The following is a 27476-nucleotide window of genomic DNA, read 5'->3' as shown; positions in this document are numbered from 1 at the left end:
TACAATGATTTAAATGCATCTGGAATTTTCTAATATTTCTTAGACTTTTTAAAAAACAGATTTGCTTAATGTTTGAGAAACGTCCTGCCAAATCAAAGCCATACGGTGAAATCAACATGCAGAAAGAAAGATTATGGCATCAAATGTCAGTTTATTAAGACGTTTTGATCTTATGATCTTATGACTGTGTTCGAGTCGTGGGGAATCTCTCACAGTTTGAACTTTGCCTTTAGTTTTGTAAGCTTTTCTAAATCCATGAGTGATTCAGGTTTTCCTCCAGGATGGTTTGGTTCCTCAAACCTGCGTTGATGCTCTCGCTAAGGCTAAGGCTTCTGATCTGCATTAAATAATTATAACCGCCTCAGATATATTTCATTAAACTAATTTGTGGCTTTTGTCTCTTGATTTGATGTGATTGGGGAGAGAGGCGAGTGCATGATTATTAGGCAAGTCGATATCATGATCGTCCTGTTTTTTTCAAGCACATTTTACCAATTCCAAACCACATCAATCTTAACTACTATTCATTTTGTATATAGTCATTTATAAGTGATATGTAATTGTTAACATGGGCTGGAAATGAAAAACGCTTTATATTCAGATGTGCGTAATTATTAAGCAGGTTTTCTTTTACAGGTACAAAAAAAAGATTTAACTCACTTTATTGTCTATAATTCATAAATGCAATCCATGAGAAGGGTGTAATACTAGGGGTGTAACAATATAGCGCAATACAAAAATGTATGGATAGTGATATTGTGTATTGTGTATAATTAACCCAAAATGAACATTTCTGTGCGAAAAAATGCAAGTTTTCAGCGTTTTAGTGCCAGAACTGCATTAAACTGCTATATATAATGTAGAATATAATGTATAATAATGCAGTGGGGGAATATTAGTGTGTCCTGATAATGCCAGATGTCTGATGTTACCAGTAAAAGTGTCCTACATTATTTTAAATATATCTAGTCAGTGACAGAGATCAAGCATATTCATCTACAATAATTCAGTATTTTCATCTTCAGAATCATGAATATTGTTATTCTGGTGTCTCTATTGTCCTGTTCATTGGGTTTCAGCACCAAGTCCAAGCCTGTTCATTTACACACACAATGTAGGATCACATTTAGCATTTCATCATTTTCTGTACACCTTTTATCATGTGTCTTGAGTATCGCAGTGATCTGGTGTCGAGAGTTCAGGATCGTGACATGGGGGAATCGTCACACTCCTAATGTAATAGAAATGGCAAAATGAAGGTGCGACTATTGGACAAGAAATGCTCATTGGGACGGCAGGGTCACGAAAACAGGCAGAGAAAGAAAAAAACGATATAAACTGCTGAGGAATTAAGTGTGTGAAAGCATCAGGAACCCTTTAGTCTCAGTGCCTTTATATTCCAGAGCCGCAGCCGATCTCCCGGAGTACAAGCTCTTTTCCTTTCATCCGGCGTGTGCTTTTGTTCCCGTGACGGAGTGAATGCACGAGGTCTAAAGGTGTGTTGTGTTCACCTGACACAACAGCCAATCATACGCGAGGACACTTATATCCCTCTCATCTCGCACCGACCCGCTCATCCGGATCCGCTCGGCCACACTCGTTCCCATGTTCCTGGAGATTACAGGCTCTAAAGCACTGCTCTCTCGCCCGCTCGCTCTGTCTGCGTGCAATGCACTCTGGTAATTAACTTTGTCCTTCTTTTATTTGTTCCAGTCTTCCCCCGTCCACTCTTCTGAGCATCTTCTCCCAGGAGTACCAGGTTAGAAGTTTTCCTCCTTTGTGTGGCCTGACAGCTGCCTAATTGAATGATGAATGTCCCCTTATTTCTGTGTAATTGAACTGCCAACTCTCTGATTGGTTTGGAGGATTCCCCCCCCCCCCCCGACCCACACTCTCACACACACACACACACACACACACACACACACACACACACACACACACACACACACACACACACACACACACACACACACACAGTGGACCTCTGCCAACCCGGCCTCTCCATCTGTCTAATAACATCGAGCCGCTGCTTATTTGCCGGACCTGTAATAAATTATGCTAAACCATTATTATTCTGACAATAATAATTTCCCCGTGTGGCGCGGGCGTGTGTGCTAAATGTTTGCTGACTGGCGCTGTCGCGAGCGCTTTCCTCCTCTGACAGCGAGGATGATCGATGGCCACTGTTGCAGCGGCTCAGAATAGAGGCATTCATCATCCGTCTGACAGCTGTCACTCATTCTCCGTGTCTCAGCAGAATCGCTCCTGTAGTTTTTAAATAAGTTGTTTTTAAGCGTCCTCGGGTTAAGACGCCGCCGAATCGCGTTACGCACGACAGCGAGAGTGGTTGTAGTGTAGAAGAACAGGAAATGAATGAGGCTGAAAGCACAGGGTAGTGAACACTTCTACACACACACACACACACGAGTCGGTGTAATAACACACACATCTGGTGCCAGACGCAGGGCTCATTGTGTGTTACTGTAATGCAGGATAGTTACGATTGTTAATGTTTCTGAAAGAGTCTCTTCTGCTCATCAAGGCTGCGTTTATTTGATCAAAAATACAGTAAAAACAGTGAAATATTATTAATCATCTGTTTTCTATGTGAATATACAGTAAAGCGTAATTTATTCCTGTGATCAAAGCTGAATTCCCAGCATCATTACTCCAGTCTTCAGTGTCACATGATCCTTCAGAAATCATTCTGATATGATGATTTGATGATCAAGACACATTTATGATTATTATCAATGTTGAAAACAGATCATATTTTTGTGGAAACTGTAATACATTTTATTTCTCAGGATTCTTTGATGAATTGAAAGTTAAAAAGAACAGCATTTATTTGAAATATAATCTTTTGTAACATTATAAATGTCTTTACTGTCACTTTTGATCAATTGAATGCATCTGATGAATAAAAGTATTGATTTCTTAAAAAAATTCCAAACTTACTGTAAGCAAAATGTATTTTATTTTATTTGAGTAAACATGGTAATGCCTGTTTTTGTAACTTGACGGACTCAAAATACCAGATGATTCATTTCCAATGAATGTTTCAGTCTGAATCAGTGTAAAAATAATTCACATTGTTAAACGCTTGTTCAAAACTAAAGACTTGAAACAGTCCAACTAAGATTATAGATCAGACCGTTCAGACTTACAGTAGTGTTGAATGGGAAACATTTGATTGTAGATCAGCGTCTTGAGTTAGACATAATGGGCCCTATCTTGCACCCAGCGCAATGGACTTTGTACAGCGACGCATGTTTCATTCCGATTTTGCACCCGACGCACAGCAGACTTTTCCCTCCACAGACGCACGTCGGTAAATTAGGGAATGAACTTGCGCTCCCGGGGGCGGTTCAGGGAAAAGAGGAGGCGTGTTCCGGCGCAAACGTTCCCTGGTGCTATTTTGCAGTTTCAGAAAACAATTCCGCCACTGACCAGGAGAAACCTCGTCTAAAGTCAGTGGCGTGTTGCGCATGTTATTCAGATGCTATTTTAAGGGCGCATGCTTGGCCATAATCAATGTAGCGCAACACACACACGCTTTGCTTCTCTCATCTACACAGAAGCAGCAGTTCTCATTTTTAGAAAACCATACATTATTACAAGGAAAAATATTAACACACGAGGGAAATCATTGTTGTGTCCATGAAGATGTGAAAAAATAGGCATAAATCTAGCTTACACATTTACCCAAATTATTATATGCCTGTTTAATCGAAGCTAATTTGTGTGTGTTTCTCCATCCCCAGTGTCACTTCTCTGTGTTTTACAGCCCTGGCGAGAACGTCGGTCTCCTCGGCTGTGAACCGCTCCTGGCGTTCGCCTGGCAAATCCGCCGTTATAATAGCAATCCGCCATGGAACAAGCACGCCTGCTCTTAAAGGGAATGTGAGATGACGCTCTGATTGGTTTATTTCATGTTACGCCCAAACCACACCTATGAGTAATGAAGCGACTTCAGACCAACACATTTTAGATTTGCGTCGGGTGCAAGAGTCATTTATCCCGCCGGTATAATAGCAACAGCGACCGAGACCCGCCCACAAAGTTACTTGCGTTTAGCGCTTGATACTTGCGTTTCAGATCGTTAAAATAGGGCCCATTAACTCACGCCAAACAAAACATCTTGGTTCTGTTCCCGCTCATTCTAGATTTCTTTGTCGCTCTCACGTGTGAACATCATCCAGTAGTCCTGCCCACTGAGAGATCCAACATGCTAGTTAACATCACAACAACAACACACTCTATATCCCACCGTACACCCCGACACAATGACTGGGGATATTGTGCTGTGTGTTTCAGAAGCGGATGAAGCGCAGCTTTGTGAGACATCACGCTCCTGACGCGGTTAAAGGATACTATCAGAGGTAAGAAACAGAGCATAAACATTATTTATATTATTGTTGTTTATTATGAGTATTTCTCAGTACTGTAACAGTGCAGTGATGATGAAAACACTGAAGCAACACACATGGACGTCTGCGAGTGAAACACTCCTCGTCTTTGTGTAGATTACAGCTCTGCTTTCATCAGGTGCATCATGGGAAGCTTTAAACACCAGTGGAGGAAGATCATGTGATGATGATGATGATGATGATGATGACTGTCCTTCATTATCTGCTCATTCATTTAGAGTTATAAGTAAATAAATAGTCTACATTTCCTTATTGAATAACATTGGTAACACTTTACAATGAAGTTCATTAGTTAACATTAGATAATGTATTTACTAACATGAACTAACCATGAGCAACACATTCATTACAGTATTTATTAATCTTTGTTAATGTTAGTTAATAAAAATCCAGCTGTTCATTGTGTGTTCATGTTAGTTCACAGTGCATTAACTAATGTTAACAAATACAACCTTTGATTTTAATAACGTATTAGTAAATGTTGACATTAATATCAACTAAGATGAATAAATGCTGAAGTTTTGTTCACTTACTTACTAACTAAGGTAGTTAACTAATGTTAACTAATGAACCTTATTGTAAAGTGTTATACCACATTTACTAATCTAAGTTGATGTTAATTTCAACGTTTAAAATCAAAACATTAGCAAAGATGAACAAATCCTGCAACAAATGTTTTGCTCAATGCTAGTTGATGTTAGTGTTGCCAGTGTGTTTGTCTGCAGAATCAGCTCGAGTAACTGAAGCAGACGCATTTAGATCCGCAGGTTAAAGGTCACGAGACCCTGCACCTAATCAGGGCTGTGTTTCCCGAAAGCATCGTTAGTTTCTATGATCGCAAGTTCTGTCGTTATCATCAGTTCAACGAGTCTGTGTTTCCCGAAACTATAGTTCTAACGAACATTCGCAAACAGCATCTCAGAGTTGTGTGTGTGTAACGACAGATCTCCTGTGGTTAGAAGAAGAGTTTCATGTTTTCATGACATGTGGACTCAATAAATCCTGATGTTGAGGAATATAATCAAGCTGACATTCAGTCCAACCTATATCTGTTATCTAGAATACATACAAATGTCATTTACGTCTTTTAGTTTGTCAAGAGATTTAAAGCGTAGTTGTTGAAGAGTGCGCATGTGTGAACGAGCTCTAGTGTGTGTGTGAACGAGCTCGAGTGTGTAAGAACGAGCTCTAGTGTGTAAGAACGAGCTCTAGTGTGTGTGAACGAGCTCGAGTGTGTAAGAACAAGCTCTAGTGTGTAAGAACGAGCTCGAGTGTGTAAGAACGAGCTCGAGTGTGTAAGAACGAGCTCGAGTGTGTAAGAACGAGCTCGAGTGTGTAAGAACGAGCTCGAGTGTGTAAGAACGAGCTCTAGTGTGTGTGAACGAGCTCTAGTGTGTAAGAACGAGCTCTAGTGTGTGTGAACGAGCTCGAGTGTAAGAACGAGCTCTAGTGTGTGTGAACGAGCTCTAGTGTGTAAGAACAAGCTCTAGTGTGTAAGAACGAGCTCGAGTGTGTAAGAACGAGCTCTAGTGTGTAAGAACGAGCTCGAGTGTGTAAGAACGAGCTCTAGTGTGTGTGAACGAGCTCTAGTGTGTAAGAACGAGCTCTAGTAAGAACGAGCTCGAGTGTGTAAGAACGAGCTCTAGTAAGAACGAGCTCGAGTGTGTAAGAACGAGCTCTAGTGTGTGTGAACGAGCTCGAGTGTGTAAGAACGAGCTCTAGTAAGAACGAGCTCTAGTGTGTAAGAACGAGCTTGAGTGTGTAAGAACGAGCTCGAGTGTGTAAGAACGAGCTCTAGTGTGTGTGAACGAGCTCTAGTGTGTAAGAACGAGCTCTAGTGTGTAAGAACGAGCTCTAGTGTGTGTGAACGAGCTCTAGTGTGTGTGAACGAGCTCTAGTGTGTGTGAACGAGCTCGAGTGTGTGTGAACGAGCTCGAGTGTGTAAGAACGAGCTCTAGTGTGTAAGAACGAGCTCGAGTGTGTAAGAACGAGCTCTAGTGTGTGTGAACGAGCTCTAGTGTGTAAGAACGAGCTCTAGTGTGTAAGAACGAGCTCTAGTGTGTAAGAACGAGCTCTAGTGTGTGTGAACGAGCTCTAGTGTGTGTGAACGAGCTCTAGTGTGTGTGAACGAGCTCGAGTGTGTGTGAACGAGCTCGAGTGTGTAAGAACGAGCTCTAGTGTGTAAGAACGAGCTCGAGTGTGTAAGAACGAGCTCTAGTGTGTGTGAACGAGCTCTAGTGTGTAAGAACGAGCTCTAGTAAGAACGAGCTCGAGTGTGTAAGAACGAGCTCTAGTAAGAACGAGCTCGAGTGTGTAAGAACGAGCTCTAGTGTGTGTGAACGAGCTCGAGTGTGTAAGAACGAGCTCTAGTAAGAACGAGCTCTAGTGTGTAAGAACGAGCTCTAGTGTGTAAGAACGAGCTGGAGTGTGTAAGAACGAGCTCGAGTGTGTAAGAACGAGCTCTAGTGTGTGTGAACGAGCTCTAGTGTGTAAGAACGAGCTCTAGTGTGTGTGAACGAGCTCTAGTGTGTAAGAACGAGCTCTAGTGTGTGTGAACGAGCTCTAGTAAGAACGAGCTCGAGTGTAAGAACGAGCTCTAGTGTGTAAGAACGAGCTTGAGTGTGTAAGAACGAGCTCGAGTGTGTAAGAACGAGCTCTAGTGTGTGTGAACGAGCTCTAGTGTGTAAGAACGAGCTCTAGTGTGTAAGAACGAGCTCTAGTGTGTGTGAACGAGCTCTAGTGTGTGTGAACGAGCTCTAGTGTGTGTGAACGAGCTCTAGTGTGTGTGAACGAGCTCTAGTGTGTGTGAACGAGCTCGAGTGTGTAAGAACGAGCTCTAGTGTGTGTGAACGAGCTCTAGTGTGTAAGAACGAGCTCTAGTGTGTAAGAACGAGCTCTAGTATGTGTGAACGAGCTCTAGTGTGTAAGAACGAGCTCTAGTGTGTAAGAACGAGCTCTAGTGTGTAAGAACGAGCTCTAGTGTGTAAGAACGAGCTCTAGTGTGTAAGAACGAGCTCTAGTGTGTAAGAACGAGCTCTAGTGTGTAAGAACGAGCTCTAGTGTGTAAGAACGAGTCTATGATCGAATCTGGAAATAAAGCAAAACCCGTATCCGTAATTTATAGCAAAATTCTAGCATTAATTCGATCTCAAACAGAGTCATTAACAGTAGTTATTACTCCAACATCTGCATGACATCATTAACTAATGTGGTTGAATGACCAATCTGCAACAGTATGGCTTCGGGGAACAGTCGAGACTCGCTAGTGGATTTCTTCATCGCTGTATCGCACTACAGTAGTGAAGCACGAGTTACGGCGGTGTACGGGAAACACCCCTGATTGTTGTTCTCCCAGACATCAGACACACTGATCTCCGTTTGCCAAACCTCTACAGGAGCCCTGTGTTGTGTTTCTGGTTAGCTGTGGTTAAGAGCGCTGGTGTGTGTGTGTGTGTGAGGGCTTTGTGGTTTCAGGCTAATGAACGGTTTGGGTTGAGTCTGAGCCCATCAGGGACTCCGGCATGTTCTGGCTGGTCTGCTCTTGTTGTCTTCTCCTCTCATTTGTTGACTTTCTTCCCCATTGTTGTTGTGTGTGGTAATGAAGATACCGCAGCGAGGCCCAGACTCGTCCCACAGACCCGGTTCTGCTGGAGCTCGCCAACCAGGTAATGACTTGTGCACAAACATCATTAACCCAAAAGATTCATTTGGAGTTTCCCCAGTCTGTTAGTACTTATACAAATTGGACTAATGGTTCTGCCTATTAACCAATGATTTCGTGCAATTATCCTTCATGGAGAAATAGTTGAGTGTGATTATCATAAGTGACGCTCATAAATGCGTCCGTGGTCTATTATTGACAGGGAGGTCAGTGGGTAATATCTCTATAGGTGAGCGGTTTACATCTCTGATTTCAAACCTTCGTTAAAGGGTTCGTTCACCCAGAAATGCCGTCAGTAATCACTCTCCCTCATGTTGTTCCAGACCCGTAAGACTTTCGTTCATCTTCAGAACACAAATTAAGATATTTCTGATGAAATCTGAGAGCTGTCTCTCTCCTCCATAGGCTTCTAGGTAATGGATATCTGCCGGCCCAGAAAGTTAGTAAACTACAGTAGAGTGACTCCAGTGGCTCAACCTTACGTTTATCAAGCGACGAGAATACTTTTAGTGTGCAAAAAACAAACAAAAATAACGACTTTATTCAACTCTTCATGTTCTTCAGTGTGGGTCTGAGTGAGTTGACGTAGTGTAACAGCAGCGCTTCTGGGTTGTACGTCAGAACGGAGGCTCACTATTGGCCGATGCTGGTCATGTGTGATGCTGGCCAATAGTGAGCCGTCATTTTAATTTGTTTTTGCACACAAAAAGTATTCTCATCGCTTGATAAACGTAAGGTTGAGCCACTGTAGTCACTCAGACTGTCTTTACTAACGTTCTGGGATGGCAGATATCCATTACCTAGAAGCCTATGGAGGAGTGAGACAGCTCTCAGATCTCATCAGAAATATCTTAATTTGTGTTCTGAAGATGAACGAAAGTCTTACAGGTCTGGAACAACATGAGGGACAGTAATTACTGACAGAGTTTTCATTTTTTGGGTGAACGAACCCTTCAAGTGTTGACCATCGGTCGCGATCTCAGGGCCAGTGAGACGATGTGAATGATGTCACTGTTAACACTGACCAGTGAACGATGTTGATCCTCTCACGCCCTCATCATCACCTCACTGTGTTCACCATGTGATTCACACACATCTCATGGGAAATTATGATACGACTTCCGTTCATTACTGCATGAGCTTATGAAATCTGTTTCGTTTTTACTCAAATTCAGTTTTTTTTTCCATTTAAATATTCCTTGATTCTGTGTATTATAATGTAATAGAAATGTATTATCAAAAATGGTGGTAATCTTGAATGCTTAACAATTTAATTTATCATTTAAAGTCCCTCTGTGGTGAAAATCCAGCTTTTACTATAGTTTGTCTATGTGGTGTTTTTAATATGCTTTAAGACAAACCATGTGTAAATCAGATGTATCTGTTGATCTCTTGAACGCACTGGCCAATCAGGGGCGTTTAATTTAGTCAGAATCCACTCACCAATCAAAACGCAGGAGTTTTGGTTCAGTTCTGCTCGCTCACGAATCATCTCATAGACTGTAGACACTGGAAATAAGAGATTCACTGTGCAGTGGAGACGGCGTCAGTGATTATAACTGCACTTTCAAGGCTATACTGTATATAATCCATTAAATAAAAGTTTTGTTTTTTGACGTCAACCGCGGTAAGATGTCCATAAAACAATAATGTCACTTTTACCTCAGAAAAGCCTTTCAATGACCATAAACTCTATAGTCAGCTAGAAAAATAACTCTAGAGAGGAGGAGCATTTTGACACATTTATGCGGTTTCACTTTATTTTGATGGTCACTTTAACAGATTCTGTTGACTATAAGTACACCTACATGTCTACTAGCTCTCAGTAGAGTATCAGTAGAGTATTAGTAGACTGGTAGGGTTAGAATAAGTTGACATGTAGTTGCAAATATACTTATAGTCAGTAGAATGCTTGTTTGAGGAGCATCACAATAAAGAGTTAGCAGATATTAAGCAGAGAGTCTACTGATACTCTACTAATACTCCAATGATACTCTACTAATACTCTACTAATACTCCAATGATACTCCACTAATACTCCACTAATGCTCTACTAATGCTCTACTAATACTCCAATGATACTCTACTAATACTCTACTAATACTCCAATGATACTCTACTAATACTCCAATGATACTCTACTAATACTCCACTAATGCTCTACTAATACTCTACTAATACTCCACTAATACTCTACTAATACTCTACTAATACTCCAATGATACTCTACTAATACTCTACTAATACTCTACTAATACTCCAATGATACTCTACTAATGCTCTACTAATGCTCTACTAATGCTCTACTAATACTCCAATGATACTCTACTAATACTCTACTAATACTCCAATGATACTCCACTAATGCTCTACTAATGCTCTACTAATGCTCTACTAATACTCTACTAATACTCCACTAATACTCTACTAATACTCCACTGATACTCTACTAATACTCTACTAATACTCCACTGATACTCCACTGATACTCTACTAATACTCTACTAATACTCCAATGATACTCTACTAATACTCTACTAATACTCCACTGATACTCTACTAATACTACACTAATGCTCTACTAATGCTCTACTAATACTCTACTAATACTCTACTAATACTCCAATGATACTCTACTAATACTCTACTAATACTCCACTGATACTCTACTAATACTACACTAATGCTCTACTAATGCTCTACTAATACTCTACTAATACTCTACTAATACTCCACTGATACTCTACTAATACTCTACTAATACTCCAATGATACTCTACTAATACTCTACTAATACTCCAATGATACTCTACTAATACTCTACTAATACTCCACTGATACTCTACTAATACTACACTAATGCTCTACTAATGCTCTACTAATACTCTACTAATACTCTACTAATACTCTACTAATACTCCAATGATACTCTACTAATACTCTACTAATACTCTACTAATGCTCTACTAATACTCTACTGATACTCCAATGATACTCTACTAATACTCTACTGATACTCTACTCTACTAAGTTACTTATAATCAACAGAATATCTAAAGGGACCACCAAAATAAAGTGTTACCATTTATGCAGTATATGACATAATCATTATATTTTTACTCAACCTGTTCTTCAATATTTAGTGAATGTTGGAATGAATCAGTCATGAAAACAAGTGTTTATGACAGCCACCTTTTAAATAATTGGAGTAACATCATTAAGTAATTAAAAAGTTATTATATAAAAAATTTAAGTGTCAGTATGCAAATCAGTTGTTAATTTTATAATGTAATATTACAGTAAAACGGTTCCTGTATATAGCATTAGCTCAGAGAAAGAGAAAAGTTGATGTTTACTGTACCTGATATTTATCCAAGTGAATCCAAATCAAATCAAATCAGAATTGAATCGAATCGAATCGCGTCCTTGTGAGAAGTTTGGTGTCAGTGTCCGGCACCGCTGTGAACATCACACACTCAACGCGCAGAAGTTTACATGAGCGTCATCATTTCTGACACAGTCTGATCCTTGCCTGAGTTCAGAGTGATTGTGAGTCTGCTGTTGAAGGACTGGAAGGGTCTTCCTCATGCGCGTCACATGACTCTGTTCATGCACTCCTTCACGTTTACCCTGCGCTCTCTGCTAATCGCTGTAGTCGTAGTGCTTTATGGGTCAATATATATCGCCAGATGAGCTACACTATAACAACTGATGAGAATTATTACTGTGCATGTGAGTGCATCGCCCGTCCATGACCTGACACACACACACACACACACACACACTCGAGTCTGATCCCAGTGTGTGTCTCAGCGTGATTAGAGAATGATGAATGTGATCGGAGCTTCGCTAACGTTACTCACGCGTCTCAGATGAGAGATCCACTCATGATTAATTTGAGAATGACGAGGACGAGCACCTGAATGAAGCGGGGAAACCTCACGCAGACGTCATTATTCAGTGTCGTCTCGCGTGTGTGTGTGTGTGTGTGTCCTCATGTACGGATGACACGTGAGGCTGATGATGTGTTTCAGAGAGACTGAAGCTGATGATGAAAGCTGTCTCCTCCTCAGAACAGATGCGAGTCCATCAGTGTGTCGTGTTCAGAGTCAGACTAAATGTGATTTCTGTATAAACATTTATATACTTTTAACCACTAATGCTGGTCTTGCACTCGCTGTGATGCGACACACATTACGTACTCAGGGTGAAAGGTCACGCGTGTTCCGGGTCAGAAATGTAGAGTGAAAAACTCCATCTTATTTTCTCCTCCAACTTCAAAATCATCCGACATCATTGCTTTACCTTTTATTTATGTATTATTTTTTGTAAATGGTGTTTGTCTTAGTCTTTGCACGTTCTCTTAGTAAACACTGGGTCTGTTCTTACGCCTACGTCACGCTTGACCTTTCAACCTGATTACGTAATGTGTGTCGCATCACAGCGAGTGCAAGACCAGCATTTGTGGTTAAAAGTATATAAATGTTTATTTTGCTATAAAATGTCCGCTGGTTTGTCTAGATAAGGCTCTTATTCCTCGGCTGGATCGTGTCGAGACTTTGAAGCTGCACTGAAACTCACATCTGGACCTTCGACCCGTTGGACCCCATTGAAGACACTATATGGAGAAACATCCTTTTCCTCAAAAACCTTCATTTCTTTTCCACTGAAGAAAGAAAGAAGAAAAAGAGTGAACTAACCCTTTAAAAATTAATTATAAAAAATTTAATTTGGTAAATAAAACAGTAATTGGAGAATTTAGTCACACTTAACAATAAGTTAATGTAATTAAATGCATGAACTAAAATTAACTAACATTGAACAATTTATTTGTTATAGCATTTATCTGCCGTGTTGCTTATTAATGTAACATTTCTTAAAAGTTCTTTTTTGTTGTTGTTAAAGCTCCATCTTTTACAGATCTACAAGTGCAGATATCATCTTTTTTGTAAATAATTGTGCAGTCAGCCGAGACTAGAGCGAGTGCAGTCAGATCAGCTTTATTTCTACAGCACTCATACATTACAGACTGTTTCCAAGCAGCTTTACAGTGAAAACAGGAAAATAATGCATGTTTGCAGCATTGACTGAAGTGTTGAGGAGTGTAACTATTCAAAGTGATCAGACGCACCATGGACAATTAACCAGGTGTGCAGATCTGTGCATTCCCTTTGTGACACGAGCATTAGCGTACCCATGATTCCTGCAGCTGTGATGAAGAGATCGCGGTGAGGTGTGTGATGAAGTGTGCAGATGAGTGAGTCGAGCCGTAGGTGTGCAGCTCTCGCATGTTTCTCCATCAAAGCCCTTCTCTTTCCCTGCACACGCTCCCAGGCCTCGCTGTAACCTCGCCGGATCCTTCTCTTTCCCTGCACACGCTCCCAGGCCTCGCTGTAACCCAGCCAGGTCCTCATCCTGCTTCTGCAGTTTCAGAGGCTTTCTTTCCCTGAAGTTTCTCTGCTCTTCTGTGTCATTCGGATTGAGGTCTTTCGTATCGTAAAGTATCTCTCGCCGCGTGAATACTGAGTCGAGACTGAGTTTAACCTACATTAACTGTGTACCCCCGTAAAAAACTCTTTCAATACTGATGTTAAAGTCTCACTGTAGTCAAACATTTCATCCCTTAAAACTCATCTTTGATCACCAAAATGACGTAGTTGAAAGTTTTTATGCCTTAAAATATCTTGAATGTAACTCGACACCCTTGCCTCATTTAGTATGCGCAGTTCTATGAATATGCAAATGAGCCCCGCCTCCACTCACTCACTCAGCTCAGAGATCCACTGGTTGACGATCACACGTTGATCTGATTGGTTACAAGGTAGTTTGTGACGTCAGAAACACCAGCGATTTCAAAGCGTGTTTTTGAGACTGTCTTTGGTTCACTGCAGTTTTAAGGAGGAAATACTCAGCAATGGTGTCGACTTATGAATTTACACATGCTTTGTCTTAAAGCAGATTAAAAACACCACATAGACACATAAACAACATTAAAAGCTGGATTTTCACCACAGGGGGACTTTAAGAATAAGTTGACCCGTCACATGCATGCTATAAACTAACAACACTTGCTATCTTTCCATCCAAAGTTGTGAATTTAACTTATGCACATATTGCATTTGCATCAAATATCACATAAAACATTTGCGAATGAAGCAGCGTTTCCATCCAGTGAGCCGAAGACAACACAATCATCACTTCCTCATAAACTGGCACTATATATCACTAAGAAAAATGGAGGTTGCTGCAGGAGACACTGTATATTTTCTTTTTGTATATAATAAATTAATTTTGACCGGTTAGTCCAGTTATGCCGTCCCGTCGCAAAAGTCACATGTCTTCTTTTGGTGCGCATCGAGGAATTTATTATCGAATAAAAAAATGTATGCATATTTTGGTGTTTCTATCCAGCGTTTTTTTTTTTATTTTTTTATATACGATATCCAAAAATGCACATAAATACAGGTGGATGGAAACATATCTAGTTATGCACTGATTTCATAACCATTATTAGGAATGTTTTGTGTAATTGTGTTATTTTGAAATGCATATAAAACTCTTGATTTGATGTTCAGAGAGAAACCGGTTCCCATCTCCATCTCTCTGCCATTACGGGAACAGTTTCCATGACTAGGGGACAGAATGAGGCTTTCAACCGTTAAAAACAAGTCATTATTATTATTAGTAAAAGTAGGTGATTAAACTCACGACCTCAAATGAGTGGTTTTATTTCACCAGATAGAGTCAAATGTCATTTTTGCTTAAAAACTGAACATAAAAATGACCTTTTAATAAAATCAAATATAAATGAAATTGAGATTTTTCAAAACAATAATAATTTAAGCTGTTTCTCTGTAGCTCGTCTGGGAATACGTTTGTGGTTCTTAAAATTTTTGTATTTGAAACCAAATATATTTGTTTGATCATTTTTTAATTGCAGTAAGAAAAGGGATTAATGGTTGAGCTTCATGAATGCAATCGACACAATCATTTGTACAAAAAAATAATGTTTTACACGCGTCCCACAAACTATTTAGCATACAAAAGATTCTATTTTAAACGCTGAATAGTGATTTTATAAATGACATTGAAGCAAAAAACGGATATGATATACACACAGGAAAAGGGTGATTAAAAATAAATAAATGCAAAAGGAAGAACTCACACTATTACTAATAAGAAATGCAGTTTTACTGTATGTATTAATACATACAGTCATATTAGTAATTCTGCAAACCTAGGTATTGCTTTAATTCATTTTTGTTAATGAATATAGAATTTTACTGCATAAAAAGTATTAAAAAAAAGAAAGAAATTGTTTTGATTTTCAACCGATAACATTTTTCAAAATTAAATAAATAATATTATTTACTTCTGTTATCAAATGATATGATATATGGGTAACACTTTACAAGGTTCATTAGTTAACTACCTTAATTTACATGAAGTAAGAATGAACAATACTTCAGCATTTATTAATCTTAGGTAATATTAATTTGAACATTTAAAATCAAAGGTTGTATTTGTTAACATTAGTTACTATCAACTAACATGATCAAACAATGAACAGCTGGATTTTTATTCACTAACATTAACAAAGATTAATAAATACTGTAATAAATGTGTTGCTCAATTGTTAGTTCATGTTAGTTAATATTAGATAATGCATTAACTAATAAATCTAATTTATAAAGTGTTACCATTATATGATATAGACAATTTTTTTAAATATTTTATTTATGGGACCTAATGATTTAATAATTAAATGGTAGGATTCTTTTTTTTTAATGAAATCATCGTTGTAATGTTGATAAATGTGTTGTTGATGGTCCAGAAGTCATTGCTCTGAATGTGGGCATGAGATGTAAAGACTCCCGTCAGTAATGATCCTCAGAGCTGTGTGTGTGTGTGTGTGTGTGTGTGTGTGTGTGTGTGTGTGTGTGTGTGTGTGTGTGTGTGTCAGGTGGACCTGTCCCCGGCTCTCCTGGCCCGTGTGATCCTGGAGTGTTTTCTGCAGGAGTGTGAGTCTTCAGTGCGTGAGTACAGCGTTACTCCCTAACCAGAGACACACACACACGCACTCAAACACTGTTATTAATAACTCATTATCCTGAGCCTCTCCTGCCCGAGACCCAGCGCACACATGTGTGTGTGTATACTATATACTATATACAGATTATATACTATATACACAGCACAAACAGACTGTATACTTCTTTAAATCGCAGTCTCTCGTGATTTAAGGACACAAAGCCTTGTGGCACTTTTGATTTGAGATAGTTTGACAGATACTTTGCCAAAGCAATGGTGCAAAACAGCATTAGAGACCTTTCTGTTATTATGAGAAGTTTTCAAATGTTCATTATGAAACTGTAGTGGCACAGATTAGACTATTCGAGTCTAGGTAACTCATAGTTAGCATTAGCATTAGTGTCTGTGGTGTATTTGTTGGCACCAATAGACGTTTTGTCCAATATGTGTGAGAACAGATAATTATTGGATGTGCTGTATCAGTGTCGGTGCATTTGTGGAGAACAATATAGATGTTTTAGCCAATATCAATATGTGATGATTCTTTTTGTGTGAACAATTATTTTTTTATGGCTGGTAACTGTTCATGGTCAAAATATAAAATCTGGACTGTTTTGTCTGTAAATGCTTCAAGTGAAATCTGTGACCCACAGCATAAAGATGCATCCGCTGACAGAGACCGTAGTGTTTCTGCGCTCAGTGTGTGTGTGTGTGTTTTAGCACCAGCATTTGAGCAGAAGTTGGCGATGCTTGGTTTATACACAGCGTCCGCCATCTTCCTCTCCACACACACACACACACACACACACACACACACACACACACACACACACACACACACACACACACACACACACACACACACACACACACACACACACAGAATCTCAGCGCGTCACAGGCACGTGTCGTGGGTTTAATCGAGAGAGAGACTCCAGTGCATGCAGTCGTATGTCAGTGTGAAGTGTGTGATTACTCTGGATGCTGTTATCCAGCTCTTGTCCAAACGCTCCTGATTGGACCTGTGTGTGTGTGTGTGTGTGTGTGTGTGTGTGTGTGTAGAAGCAGCACACAACACTCCTCTGATTATACATAAACACCAGCTCCAGAAGACCTCACTGACCGCCAGAGACTCTTCGGCCAATGTAGGTAAAATACTGTGATAACGCTGAATGAAGCTCAAATCTCAGGCATGAAAACATTGTATGTAGAAAAACAGTGGACAGAAAAATACACGCTAATATTTCAGTCCCTCTGAAGTATAAAGAGCTTTTGGCCCCACTTTATATTAAGTGTCTATAATTACTGTGTTCTAACGTTTAATCATTTGATTCAGTGCACTTATTGTGTATATACATGTTTTTACACTGTATTTGTATTTTAAAAAATATCAGCATGTAATTAATATCTGTAAGTACATCTATAATTGACCCTACTCCTACTCCTACACCTACACCTACACCTACACCTACACCTTAACCCTTAACCCTTAACCCCCTCCCCACAGCACCAAACCTGTACCATCCTCACCCCTATCCCCTCACCAGCAGCACCAGCGACTCACTATACTACAGCACAGTTAGCATACTGAACACAACCACTATTACTGATGGAGTACATAGTAGGTACATAGACACCTCTTATAAAGTGTTGAACACACTCTTAAATAGACATTGATATATTCAGTTTAATGATTAATGAAATACTGCATACATTTATATATATATATTGTGTAGTGTGTATATGTGTGTGTGTGTGTGTGTGTATACAGTACCGGTCAAAAGTTTGGAAACATTACTATTTTTAATGCAGCAGCTCATTTGCATTTAAAGGAACAGACACAAAACGGTGTGTTTTTGCTCACGCTCAAAAAGTGACAATTTTAACATGCTATATAAAAAAATATCTGTGGGGTATTTTGACCTAAAACTTCACATACACACTCTGGGGACATCAGAGACTTATTGTACATCTTGTGAAAAGGGCATTATACCACCCCTTTAAATAATGCAATTACATTTTGCATAGCTCCTAACTTTTTCTGCAGCAGTTTGCTATAAAGAAGCGATACCGCCGTCTAAGAGCGTTGAAGGAACTATATCTAGTGTGTTTTGCCTTTGCTCACCCAAACTAAAGTACACAAGGCTGCTTTACACGAATGCGAGTGCATTAGCAGGCAGTGGCTGAATCACAGGTGTTGGATTTAGGAGATGAGGCCGAAACCAGCACATCCACTGCAAGTAGACTTTATTTAATTTTACTTAACATTATTTTATTTATCCACTATATTAATTAGACCTTTTTGAAGGATATTGGTTTACTTATGGCCTTGAGACTTGAGAGATTGTAGACATTTAAGAGGCTGTTGTGTCTACCTTTATTTATTGTTCAGTTTTATTTTGATTTTTTAGAAAATAAACACGATTTCTCATCTTACAAATCAATTGTTTATATTCACTGGTATGTCTCTTAGGTGTCGAGGTGCATTTTTGAGCCCACGTTCAGTATGAGTAAAAAAAAATCAGACTAAGACTCAAGTTGTATTGAAATTGGTGACTTGTAATGGAGTAATCTCAGCTGTAAGGTATCTGCACTTTTACTCTGGTGTGAGAAGAGTGTTCTCTGTATAATCTTCCTGATCATTTTCCAGAGGCTCAGCCTTTCCGTTCTCCGTAGATTCAAATGAAAGTGACGTCTATTTTTCGTCCAGTGCCCCGCCGGACCAAGGCAAGTTTATTTATACAGCACATTTCATACACTATGGTAATTCAAAGTGCTTTACACACAAAGGAATTAAAATAATCACAAAATAAAAGCGAGGAAAATTAAAACCGTTATAAAAGGAATTAAAAGAGATAGAAAGATGATAGTTATAATACGAATGAAAAGAGTAAAAAAGATGATGCATAGATAAACTTCTCATCTGGCAAAACACCAGTGTATCATATTTTTCACAGCTCCCAGTTTTACTCTGAGATTTTCCCATGGCGATTATCAGTGAACCTTTGTGCTCGCGGTCTCCCTGCTTCACCACTGATTCTCCCTGTGTGAATATTAGACTTTTGTAATGTGCTGCTTTGATGAAACTCTGCCTGGATAATTGTCTTAGGTGGCCATTAGCTCACAGGTTTGTCCAGTGCTGTCGGCGAGCGCATCCATCATTCCCCGTGTTTCCAGCGCACTGCTCGGATCAATAGCCTCATATACACCAGACGCTCAGCCTTCGCGCACCATCCTTTATTTTCTTTCATTCCTTTCTTCCCCGTTTGCATTTAAGAGACACAGAAAATGTGCCTTTGGGACGCTGAATATATATCCACTCACTTCAGCGGGATCAATAGAGAGTTTGAAATTGTTTCTGAAGTCTTTTCTCCAGTGAGTGTTGTGCCGGGGTTCTCCCAGACCGCTCCAGCGCTGCGCAGGCCGGATGGATGCGCATGTAAATAAATCAATACGTTCAGGGCATTTTCAGCACATATCGAATATGATATCAACATCTGTAATGCTTGGTCTTCTCCAGACGGCAGCCGGATCTTCTGAAGGCTCGACTTCACTAGAAAGCACATCAAATGCTGCGTTTTACTCCAGTCTCTTTGGTGTTTTGTGGCTCTGGGTTGGACGTCTGTTATCATGTCTAAACGAGATGATTGTTTCACTTTATCTTTAATTTCATTAATGTGCCTGAGCATCCAGTGACTAATGCGTATATATACTGTAGACTTGACCGAAGCAGTGGGAGATTTAACTGCATCTTTTTTAAAGCAAGCGTGTTTTTCTCCAACATGTAATGTGATATTAGATGAGTTGACCGTTTGCCCGGTTTTGGATTTCACATGCACATAACTAAACCATACTGTTAAAAAACAACACTGGGTTATTGATGCATTATTAAGAATAACTAGCAGTCATAATCAATAATCTTGGACATTGCTGAATCTGAAGACTGAATGAACACCAGTAAACTAAAGCGCTTTACTAATGGGTTATTTAACTCAAACTTCAGCAAAAACATAATATTATCAAAGTGATTCGCTTTCATTTTCGGTCTGGATAGCACTAACCAATCAGATCTCAAGAATAATAAATATGTGTATATTTTAGAAGTCACACAATCATGGTTTCCGAGTACTCGGGTCATAATGCTCATCCCTACACTGTAAAAAAATACATTTGTGAGTTATGTGGTGCAGTAGCATAATTATTATTTTTATAATTACGATAAAAAACACTATTTCACTAACTATAATGCAAACTATAGAAGGCGTGTTTTAAAATCACAGTTCATCACAAGTAGCTTCTCCACAAGCTGAGGTAAATACTAAAATAGAAGTTACACATAGTGTCACACAAATACAAAACACAATCATGGTCATAATGCAGTGAACATTAATTAAACAACGTAAGATGTAACATAAAACTCAAATGTACATAATTAATAAACACTAACAAGGAACAATTGTTTAAACAAAATACCACAATTTTGTTTTATTTAGTAATTTACGATCAAATTATTTAAATTGTCCGGTTAGGTCTATTACCACTGTGTATGTACTAAGGGAACTAGCGTTTTTACAGTCCTTTACAGTTAAATGAACCTATTTGGTCACTCTTTATATTAGGTGTTTTTGAATACTATGTACTTGCTTATATATATATATATATATATATATATACAGTCAAACCAACATTTATTCCAACACCTTCAACATTTCTCACATTATCTCAGTTTATTCGCTATAGTTTACAAAATGGTAATAAATATGAGCAGAACTCAGAGTTATGAGTTGATATTTGACTGGTTTTGTCCATCTTCTGTTAGGCTGTCTCACACATGAATTATGTTGAATATCTGTCAGCTGTTAAATTTAACTACACAATTAGATAATACCAGTTTAGCTCAACCAATCACCAAGCAATGCTTCATTGTGTTCAGTCTGTGTGTAAAAAGAGCATTAGCAATTAAAGACAACATGATCAGGTCAAAGTGTCCCAATCATTTTTAGTACCAAATTTGTATAAATGTTACCGGTAGAAGAATATTTGGGTATAATATGTCACAGTTTACTTTATTTTGCCCTCCTCACTTACATAAATGAACTATAGTGTCCTGCACACTCTAAAAAATATAAAAAATTATATCTGGTGTCTGAATAATTTTAGTTTTGACTGTATATGCGACCAAACCTGTCCTAACCTCACCCATATCCACCTCATATAACAGGTTTGGCGGAGGTGTAATAGTGGGTTTAGGTGTCAACGGTGTAATTATAGATGTACTTACAGAAATTAATTACATGCATGTATTTTTTAAATACAATGTAAAAAGATGTATGTACACAATAAGTGCATTGAATCAAATGACTAATTGTTAGTACATAGTAGTTAAAGACACTCGAGATGAAGTGTGACTGTGAGGGTAAGTGCATCGGGCGCATGATTCTAGCCGTTGAATCGTGAGATCCAGGCTCTTCATTAGCAGCTGTAGGAGGCGGTGAGGTAAGCATTGCCTTGACAAGTATACTAATTACTAGCGTATACTAATTACTAGCGTGGATGGGGGCGTTGCAGAGCTGAAAAACGGGCCGAGCTCCAGCCCTGCTATCAGACACAATCAGACCGAGGCAGATCAGTTCTGCCCCACTAACCCTACTGGGACCATCACTGCTCATAAACCCACAGACGAAACGCTTCTCCTGCTCTCTGTGTGTGCCGGGGAGAGGAGGATGGGTTTAAAGAAGTAAATATGAAAATGAAACGAGGGCTTTAGGCAGCGGCAGAGATTTGCAGAGCTGTCCTCTGGCGTCTAACAGCCTCATCCATCACGGCCCGCAAGTACTCCATTCCTCTAGTATCTGTAAATGTTTTTAGATATTAGCCAATTTATATGCTCCCAGATTCATCATGGAAAATCAGCTTTAGCAGGGGCGCATTATCAGCGAGCGTCGCATCATGAAGTTTGATGTACGATTGCGTTGCTAGCGCCGTGGAGGAGGAGGGAGGCGTCTTGATTATAACCATAAGAAGGAGGATTTTTAATTAATAAACAAGCTCTGGGGCTCATCAGCGTCAGAGGCGATAACGGTTGTCATCCGTTATTTTTTTTATGACGATCGATGAGCTTCCGTCCAGGCTTTCTCTGAGTCTGATAATGGTTTCTCCTCTTGCCGGAGAGGTTGCGTGGCTTTTCTCCGCCTCATTCATCATCTCATCAGAGGTTGTTAAAGGTGGCTGTGTTTTTGGTAAACAGCTCCCGTCTTTCCTCTTTAATATTCCCCTCCTCTGATATGGACGCCTCAGTCTGAATTTATGTCGACACGGGACAATTACATTAGATACGCGGTGTGTTTACAGTGTTGTGTTGGTAGGCGTCTTTAATAAATGTATGCTGATGCTGCGCAGATCTTCGGCTCTGTTGTTATTTACTGCGCCGCTTGTTCGCGGCGGATCCGCAAATGGCATTACGCCCCCGTGATGAATGAGCGTTAGAGTAAACTCATTTTAAAAGTGGCCTGATTTATTATCTCTCTGGCCTCCATTTTCATCAGGTCATTGCTTGGCTGAAACCCCACAATGTCAGCCGCAAGGTCACCCCTTTTTTACGATTGTTCGTAACCCCATCGCTCAGAAAATGGACGTTTGGATGGACAGACCGGGTGTGTGAAGCAGGTGGTGTTGTGTGATGTGTGAAATGCGATGGTGGTCAACCTCCAATTACGAGAGCTGGTAAGACAAGGGCTTTAATGGCCTCTGTTTGCCTTCGGGGAGCTCTATTACACACTGCTGTTTTGCAGGACCAGCATCAAATCTATAAAAGTACCATTAAGAGGAAAAAATCAATCAAAATGCCATTAAAGTGGAATAAGTTGCCAATATTGCTGATGTGGTTGCGGCTTCTTTGATTTTCCCTCAGATTATTAGGCGCAGCGGCGTAGTGACTTTGTTAAGGGAAACGAGTGTTGTTGGGGAGTAATATGTCTCCCGGCTTCATAAAGTTTGCGGCCTCATATTTCCCGCTTTATTGATTATCCATTATCATTTGTCATGAGGTGTCCTAACTCAAGGGGAAATATAGCTCTCTTCATTGCCGAGCGGAGCGCCGGAGCACCGTATGGATCTGCGTGTGAAGGTATAGCAATCTGGGAGAAAAATGAGCTGAAAACAAGGCGCCGCCGGTGTAGAGACTGCTGACTTGGCTTTGCTCTCCTTCAACAGGGGGATGAAAAAGAGAAGAGCTAGCGTTTGTTCTTCTCCAGCAGGGTTTTGCTGTTACGACACAGAGAGAGAAAACCTCTGAGATGCAGCCAATGAGGGAGGATTGTGTGCAGATGTGCAAGCGATGACAGGGGTGTGTGATGAGTCTGAAGAGCTCAGTTCTTCATGTGCCGTCCGTACACTGGAAAACAAATACGGCCGTCGCCATCTTGTCGGCTGTATAACACTCGCGGATGGACAACACTCCCGGATAAATGAAAATGTGCAGCGAGGCGGATTAGCTGAGGTGACGTGATGCTAACACACAGCAGACAAACGGCTAGTAGTGACATCAGCGGCAATCCACCTGTCACTCAAGTGGCCACGCCCTTAATTATGCACAACTTTAAGGCTTAATATAATTTAATTGGATGAGTTTTAAAAAAATGCACCCCCCTCACAGTCGTCATGAAGGGCAAAATTATCTATGTAGACCAAAACAAGGTGTTTTTTTTTTTTTTTTACCAGGCTGTAAACACACTTTTTTCTGCTGTAAAGTTGGCCATTTTAACATGGGGGTCTATGGGATTGCCTCTCTTCTGCAGCCGGTCTCTAGTGGCCGGTCGATGAACTGCAGTTTAAGTCACTTCCGTGTTGGATTCAAGAGAGAGAAGGTTCCTGCTTGATGCCGTCACATTAGCTAATTTACAGTCAATTCACATCCATTGTCAAAAACTTAGAAATGTTTAAAGCACTGCTCACATAGAAGTCACTTTAAACATTCTTAAAATGAAGGCTCCTTATTGCCATTTTTGGTTTCATGAAGAACCCTTACTTTTCATTGGATAAAAGATTCTTTAGATTATTAAAATAGGTTCTTCTGGTTCTTCTATGGCATCTCTGCGAAAACCCCCCCTTTATGTTTAAGAGTGTGTAATGAAATATAACCAGAATATGTGTCCAAATTTGATCCGCTCTCATTGGAGAAAGTTGCTTTTTAGAAGCACTCTAACCAGCCAAACTTGGACCACTTTTAATAACAAGGTTCTTGGTTTATAGTCTCTGATATAAACCAATAATGACTACAGTGGCTACTGATCTACTGCATGAAGTGTGTGAAACAGATGTGGCATTGAATGCAGTATTTCTTTAGTTTATTAAAATGGGGGTCTATTCTTGGTCTGGTCTTGACTCCATCTCTGTTTGGACCTAAGTTTGGTCTTGTTTTAAAGAAGACACCCAGCAGATTATTGCTGAAGTGAAAGCTTAAACAAATGAAAGTATGAAAAAACTATGGAAGTTTAAATTGACAGTAAATCAAATATACTGTACTTAATATTTTTTCTTTTATATAAAATATTTCTTTTACAAAATATTTGTTTACTATAAAATCAAAGCCATATGTCTAACCAAGTTGTGTTCCAAATTTGAAGTTGATATCACAAAAATTGAAGTTGCCATGAGATTTTGTTTAGGAGTAGTACCAAATACAGCCACCGGGTGACATACATTCCATTGAATATAATTTTATGCATTCTGCAATAACAAATTAATACATTTCTATCTAAATATCACTTCTGTCACATATTATGGAACCTTGAGACTCAGACCTTTCCAACAATGTGTTTTGTCAAGATTAGAAAAGGTTTTGATCATAAATTATGAAACATGACGACTCCCAATAGGGGAGGAGCCAAATTAAAAAATTTAGAGTACCGTTTCTATGGTAACGCAATTAGGGGTGTAAATCGGAGCCTTCATGACGATTCGATACGATACCGATTTCTTAAGCCAACGATTCGATTATTTTCGATACTTCAGAATTCCCTGCGATACGATTCGATTCGATTCGATACGATTCAATACTAGATATTTTTACATGATATCTATTAAGTTTCAAATAAATCAACAAAAATAATAAATAATTAGCCTTTTATTGAGAATACATAATGCATTGAGATTGCATAACTGATCCACGGCTGTACCACAAACACATACTTACTATTTTTATTTCAAATCCAGAAGTTATGTAGACTATATTAACGATCTCTTTAATAACTTTTCTGGGCCGGCAAGTTTCAGTCCCTTAGAAGCCTATGGAGGAGTGATCCAGCTCTCAGATTTAATCAAAAATATCTTAATTTGTGTTCCGAAGATGAACGAAGGTCTTACGGGGTTGGAACAACATGAGGGTGAGTAATTACTGACAGAATCTTCATTTTTGGGTGAACTAACCCTTTAAAGTAAAAAAGATGACTGTGAAAAATAGTAGAATTAAATTAAATAAATTTATGGTGAGATTACTACATTTTATTTAATTAAACGCATTTATGGTGAAATTACTACATTTTCAGGTCAATCTGTGTTCATTTTGACCACGAAACATGCGCTGTCACTTTAATTCAGCGTTTGCAGCACAGCAGAAATAGACTCTGTGCAGAAACGATCTCTGCACTGCTGTACTGCTACACGCACCGCAACTGGAACAGATCGACGGACCGCATTAACGGTCAGTGTGAAAGCTCTAACCTGTTAACATGGGTACGGAAAAAATACGCACCGCATACTCACTGCAAACGGAGTATGTGTGAAACGGGCGTTACAATAAAGTGCAATCAGACAAATGGCAACATCTCTTACCACTGCTCCATCTGTTTTCCTGAAGCCAAAATACTTCCACACCCATGACTTGACGCAGACTGGAGTGTGTAACATTTCACTTTCATTGCCAGCTCGCTCTGACGGTTCCATCGCTCTTGAAAGTCAGACTCAACAATGTGTGTGAACATAGATAGACTGTGAAACGTAAGTAACGCGTGTGAAGCGGTGTGAAGTAGAAGACAATAATGAGGTTAGCGCCACCCGCAGCTTAAGAGTAGATGGTACGCATATGTCGGAGCGGATAACTGAAAATAGACAGGCGAACAGACAGGCGGCAAAATAAACACATTAATCGATACTCTTGCGGACGCATCGATGCATCGAATCGTCGGCTGTATAATCGATGCATCGATACGAATCGATTAATATTTACACCCCTAAACGCAATGTCCAATTTCAAAATGGTTTTTACAGGATGAATTCTGAGTTCGGGAGCTTTTGAATGATATCTAATTTATGATAATTACTAAAATAGGCGATATTATATTTTCGAGGATAATATACATATACTTTTTAGAGGATAAAATTATTTTCTAAATTTTTATGGACAAATACTAGAATAAATGTTTTTATGAACTTTTAGCATGAAAACCAAAGTTTCAATTATTAAAAGTGTGTGCATCGAGTTTCAAGGCCAGAACTCCTGCTATGATGTCGATTTTTTTTTTTTTTTTTTTTAGGTGCATTCTTGTCATAAATTAATCTATTACTGTTCCTACATAATTAGTAACAAAAAGCAGTGGTAAAATATCTATTTAGGAGTCTTAGACCTTTCCAACGATATATAGTTTGTCATGATTAGATTAGGATTTAATTGTAATATAGTGCAGTAAACTGGCGTCCTGCTGGCGGGACGGTGAAGAATGGCCATGAAAACACTAGATGATGGCTTTTATTGTGCACAAACCTTACATTATAATTAAACAAAATGAAATGCTACTTGATTATCACCCTTTGAAGTATCATTTATTTCACTTCACCATCTGTCTCGAACAAGGCCTCATATTTCCCATCATGCACTGGCTAGTGTTTGATCCCCTCAGTGTTACTCATATGAATCTCTCTTCAATCCATTAAATCTGAATATGACTTTATGTTGGAGTAATAGGGAATCAGTCGTGGGGCTTGTGGGCTGATTTATAATGTTAGTGCAGCATGAATGGAGTAAATGTTTCACCCTGCATAACGCAGCTCATCCACACCAAGCCCATAGTAATACTACAGGTGTAGGAGTTTAATAATGGGATGCGTCTTCATCGATTCCTGCTCAAATTCAGCTGAACTCTGACCTTTCATCTGGAAATGTGTAACGCATGTGTTTCTGTCTCCATCAGCAGCGTCCAGACTCGTCCTCAACAACATGCTGCGCGAGCCACATCTGATCCCTGACCTGCTGTTAGCCAAGCACGTCGAGCAGGTACTAGCACTCAACACACACCATCGGTTTCTCAGTTCCTTTCTTCTATTGAAAATGAACTAAGATGTTTAGCTAAATGTTC

At 39.4% G+C, this 27476-nt stretch overlaps 1 protein-coding gene across 3 annotated transcripts in view; it reads left to right on the top strand.

The window, feature by feature from the left end:
* Window positions 1-27476, top strand: part of cdin1 (CDAN1 interacting nuclease 1) — a 107700-nt gene that overhangs the window by 23956 nt on the left and 56268 nt on the right. For 2 of the 3 annotated variants that reach the window (XM_084393339.1, XM_084393338.1), the window contains exons 3-7: window positions 1714-1759; window positions 4321-4385; window positions 8038-8098; window positions 16058-16130; window positions 27312-27394. In XM_084393339.1, the coding sequence (XP_084249465.1) occupies window positions 1714-1759; window positions 4321-4385; window positions 8038-8098; window positions 16058-16130; window positions 27312-27394 (328 nt within the window). The remainder of the gene's footprint in view (window positions 1-1713; window positions 1760-4320; window positions 4386-8037; window positions 8099-16057; window positions 16131-27311; window positions 27395-27476) is intronic. The other variant, XM_084393340.1, reaches the window with a different exon arrangement.

Source organism: Rutilus rutilus, assembly GCF_951802725.1.
Source record: "Rutilus rutilus genome assembly, chromosome: 21".
In the NCBI taxonomy this organism is placed as follows: Eukaryota; Metazoa; Chordata; class Actinopteri; order Cypriniformes; family Leuciscidae; genus Rutilus; species Rutilus rutilus.
The sequence above is the reverse complement of the archived record's forward strand: the minus strand, read 5'-3'. Positions and strand labels throughout refer to the sequence as shown.